This window comes from Asparagus officinalis, chromosome 7, assembly GCF_001876935.1.
Source record: "Asparagus officinalis chromosome 7, Aspof.V1, whole genome shotgun sequence".
Taxonomy (NCBI): domain Eukaryota; kingdom Viridiplantae; phylum Streptophyta; class Magnoliopsida; order Asparagales; family Asparagaceae; genus Asparagus; species Asparagus officinalis.
Window position 1 is genome coordinate 74,686,291 of NC_033800.1, and position 4,570 is coordinate 74,690,860.

The 4,570-nt window shown below is 37.8% G+C and overlaps 1 protein-coding gene across 1 annotated transcript; it reads left to right on the forward strand.

Moving 5' to 3' along the window:
• On the forward strand, positions 2,875 to 4,300 carry LOC109849443. Its single transcript, XM_020419273.1, has 3 exons — positions 2,875 to 3,019; positions 3,196 to 3,522; positions 3,941 to 4,300. Exons 1-3 carry the CDS (start codon positions 2,935 to 2,937, stop codon positions 4,093 to 4,095), a joined length of 567 nt encoding a protein of 188 aa, XP_020274862.1. The 5' UTR covers positions 2,875 to 2,934; the 3' UTR covers positions 4,096 to 4,300.

Sequence of the window (4,570 nt, forward strand, 5' to 3'; positions counted from 1 at the left end):
ATGGATGATTACTATTTGTATTCATGTGAGTCATCCTGTTTTTCGGTAGATACAAATATAGAAGAACAAGATCCCTTAACTTTTTCTGATGCGATGAAATCGCATGAATCAGCTTCATGGCTAGAATCTATGAGAGAAGAACTTGATTCCATAGAAAAGAATAAGGTATGGGAGTTATGTGATCTACCAGAAAATAGGAAAGCCATAGGATGCAAATGGGTGCTCAAAAAGAAATATCGTGTTGATGGATCTATTGATAAATTCAAAGCACGGTTAGTTGCCAAAGGTTATAACCAGAAGGCAGGAATAGATTTTCAGGAGACGTATTCTCCTGTAGCTAAATTTGCATCCATTAGAATTATTTTGGCTATTGTTGCATATCTTGATTTGGAGTTATTCCAAATGGATGTTAAAACTGCATTCCTTAACGGAGAGTTGAAGGAAGCAATATATATGCAACAACCTGAAGGTTTTCAGGTGAAAGAACAGGAACATAAAGTTTACAAATTAATGAAATCTCTATATGGTTTAAAACAGTCTTCTAGACAATGGTATCTCAAATTTCATGATGCAGTTACTAAACTTGGTTTTATTCAAAATAAATTAGATAATTGTGTATATGTCTTGAAAAGTGGGAGCAAGTTTACTATATTATCCTTATATGTGGATGATATATTGCTCGCTGGAAATGACATAGAAATGTTGAATAAAACCAAGGCAGATCTCAGCGAAAAGTTTGAGATGAAAGACATGGGAGATGCATCATATATTCTTGGAATTCAAATAATTCGAGATAGAAAGTCTAGAATGCTAAGTTTAAACCAAGAAAAATATTTAAGATCAGTTCTTAAAAGGTTTGGAATGGAGAATTCCAATCCGGCACCAACTCCGTTGGTTATGGGAAAGAGATTATGTAAAGAGCAAAGCCCTGGAGAGGGGCAGAAGCCATTAGATGTTCCTTATGCTCAAGCAATTGGAAGCTTGATGTATGCAATGTTGTGCACCAGACCTGATATAGCTTATGCTGTGAGTCTAGTCAGTAGATATCAAAGTAATCCAGGACCAGCACATTGGGAAGCTGTTAAAAGGATTATGAAGTATATCAGAGGTACATTGACTCATAGATTAGTTTATCAAGCTGATTCACTTGAACTCCTCGGTTATTCCGATGCTGATTTCGGAGGTGATAAAGATGATGGAAAGTCCACTTCGGGACACTTATTTATCTTTGGAGGAGGAGCTGTTTCTTGGAGTAGCAAGAAACAAGGGTGTGTTGCTAGATATACGCAAGAAGCTGAATATATAGCTTGCAGTATGGCAACTACACATGCTGTTTGGATAAGACGGTTTTTGATTGATCTTGATCTCAATTTGTTAGAAGGACCTATTGATATTTATTGTGATAATCAAGCAGCAATTAGCTTAATCAATAGTGGCGCGAATAGCTCCAAAGGAAAACATATTGAGATCCAGTATCACTATATTCGAGATATTGTAGAAAAGGGAGAAGTCAAAGTGACTTATATCCCTACTACAGATATGATTGCTGATCCTTTGACAAAAGGAATACCAGCGGAATCTTTTATCAAACATGTAAGTTTGATGGGACTTAGGAATAAATAAGTCCAAGTAAAATTTCATGAATAATGAAATAAGAGTTACTCTCTACGGATAGTGGGAGTAATGGTAAGCAGAAACATCCGATCTCACGGATAGTGGGAGGCATGTCACTTGGTTAATTTGGTCAAGTGGGAGATGTTAGCTTGACTTGGTCATTGATGACCAAATCAACCATTGTTTCTCTGTTGAGAGAATGGTGGAGAACGTGAATCATGGGTGGTTGAGAGAAAATCTCTCATGGGGGCGGATCTGAGCGGTAGAGATGATGGGTTAAGCCCCTATATAAGGAGGATCATTCTCCTTGAGAAAATGCACTGAAAACAAAAGCAAAACCACCTACCCATTACCGGAGCCCCTCAGAAATATCAGTTCTTCTTCCTCTTTGCTTATTAGAGTTCAATCAGATACCGACAAATTACCCAAAATCCATAAATAAACTTATCATGAAATAAATATACTCTTAGCTAGTATAATTTATTCCCTCCATTCTCATTTCTTAAATTTAGTTCCTCTAACCATTACACTAAAACTCCGAAGTAATTGTGATGATCAAACATTATAGTTTTATATTAATTCTGCCCCGCAGGTCGAGCGTCATTTTTTATGGGTCGAAACCTGGACTCACGTAGCGATGTCAATTTTTAGAAAATCCGTATTTAATTCGTGGCCGGTGGGATGTGAACCTGAGTTGCTCTGATACCATCTTAAATTTAGTTCCTCTAACCATTACACAAAAACTCTGAAGTTATGGTAAAGATCAATGATTATAGTTTTATATTAATTCTAACATCATTAAAATAACAAAAATTTGGAGCGATGCCAAGGACTTAGCCAACTTAGAGAAAATAGTTTCCCTCATAATATTGATGACATGTCTTCAACTCATCTTTTCGTCACAAATCAAATTTAAGACCCATGATCGTGTAATTATCAAGCTAACCAACATATGATCATCGGTCAATACAGTTATAACCACAATCCAAATTCAACATTGAAATCTACACCTCACTTATAAGCCCAAAAAGCCCGGAGTCTTGCCACTAATTAATCAACACGCAAAAGTAACTGCCAACTAATTTGTACCGCAAATCACGGCTGCTCATTCAGACCAAGAAAGTCTTTAGTTTCTAAAGTTTCCAGCATAATTTGGAAGTGTAACCTCCGCTAGGAAATTAAAGAGTACTGTGCCGTGGAAAAAACTTACAAATCTTTTGAGTGCAAAATCATACTTCCGTAACTTCGCTTCTATAAATTCCCCCCCAAGAAACACTTGCACTAAAAGAATAAGTAGCGAAGTTATACCATACACAGGCCATGGCTACATCCTCCAAATCTAACCCCACATCCTACTTCACCTTCTTCCTTATCCTTTTCTTCTCCTATGCATCATGCGCTCTTGGTAAGTCCTTAACGCCTTGTCTATTAAGTTTAAACGTGGCAGGGGAATAACTCTGAAGTTTCCAATATCCTTCTGTTATGGCTCAAAACACCCTGCTTGCATTCGGAAGTCTGAGAAAATGCATATATTCATATTCATGTTCATGTTCCAACTACCTTTAGTTCTTTCATTTGCAGGTGAGGTCGTGTGTGAGAAGTTAGACCAGAGCACGTGCGCATACTCCGTCTCATCGTCAGGCATGCGTTGCGTGCTCGAAAAGCACGCGCAGAGAGGAGGGCGTGAGAAGCACGTGTGCCGTGCTTCAGAAATCGAAGCAAAGAGATTCAGAGGCTGGATTGAGAAGGATGAGTGCGTTGAAGCTTGTGGGCTCGATCGGACCTCCCTGGGGATCTCATCGGATTCATTGCTGGAGGCTCGATTCACAGAGAAGCTATGCTCTGCTCAGTGTTCAGGAGGGTGTCCTAACATCCTCCATCTCTACTTTAATCTCGCCGCTGCAGAAGGTGCAATCACTTATATCTTCTAAATTAACTATTCTATTAGCACTTGTGTCCCATGAACTCTAATGAAACTATTTCTTTCAACGTCAGGAAGTCACATGGGAATCACGTCACAACAAATTACATGGTTTCTTCAACTTAACTGAAAAACAAACCAAATTAACGCCTAAAATTAATTGGTGCCAAATTTTAAAGATGAAGCCCCCGTCTAAATCTCTATCTTCTAAGTTCTAAAAACGTAAACACTGATAAAATGTTTTAGGTAGATAAAAATAAGTGTTTTTGCACTCTTATAACACGTACGGATCGTGTATACATCCATAATTAAATACCGAGATTTGGAATTGAAATAATTAATATTGTAAGTAATTACATAGTGTTTTTTGTGTGCCTCATATTGTCAATTTTGTTATGGTAACAGGGGTGTTTCTTCCAAAATTATGCGAAGCGCGACAAGCAAATCCTCGACGTGCCATGGCTGAGATTCGAAGCTCCGGCTTAGCTCTTGCCCCCGCGGGACCAACTTCCGGTGAAGTGTTTGTTGCATCTAGCCCTCCAAGTGAACCCCCCATGTAACGCATGATACAAGGAGATACGTCACACGTGTTTTTATAGTTAATTAGCATGAGTTTTCATGGTGTAATATTATGGGCCATGAAGTTGTCATGACTTTATGGGACAACTACTAGGTTTCTAGGTAACATAGACAACTATATGCGTGTACCTTGTCTTCGATGATGTCGAATTTTACTAAAAATAAATGAAGACTCTGAGGTTGTTATATTGTGGGTCAAGATAATGAGCTACTTGCCTCCCAAATTTCTCTTGCATTAAGAATGGCTAGGTTACCTAATTAATTAGTATATTTTGTTGATTCTAAGTATTAGCTTGGTATATTTTTTTACTTTAGTGATGACAAAATATATAAAGCGAGACACAGTGACAATAATATCTATTTTTTAGCCGGAGCAAAATTTCCAATGAAAGCACCTTACATGACCCATCATCATGTGTGTCTTACTTGACTTAATTGGTCTTATGTGGGTTAAGC

What these genes read in the sequence shown, in the direction of transcription:
- LOC109849443 (XM_020419273.1), top strand. Translation starts at nt 2,935, where the DNA reads ATGGCTACATCCTCCAAATCTAACCCCACATCCTACTTCACCTTCTTC. An exon ending in CTATGCATCATGCGCTCTTG is followed by an intron (nt 3,020 to 3,195) that starts GTAAGTCCTTAA and finishes TTTCATTTGCAG; the next exon opens with GTGAGGTCGTGTGTGAGAAG. An exon ending in TAATCTCGCCGCTGCAGAAG is followed by an intron (nt 3,523 to 3,940) that starts GTGCAATCACTT and finishes TTATGGTAACAG; the next exon opens with GGGTGTTTCTTCCAAAATTA.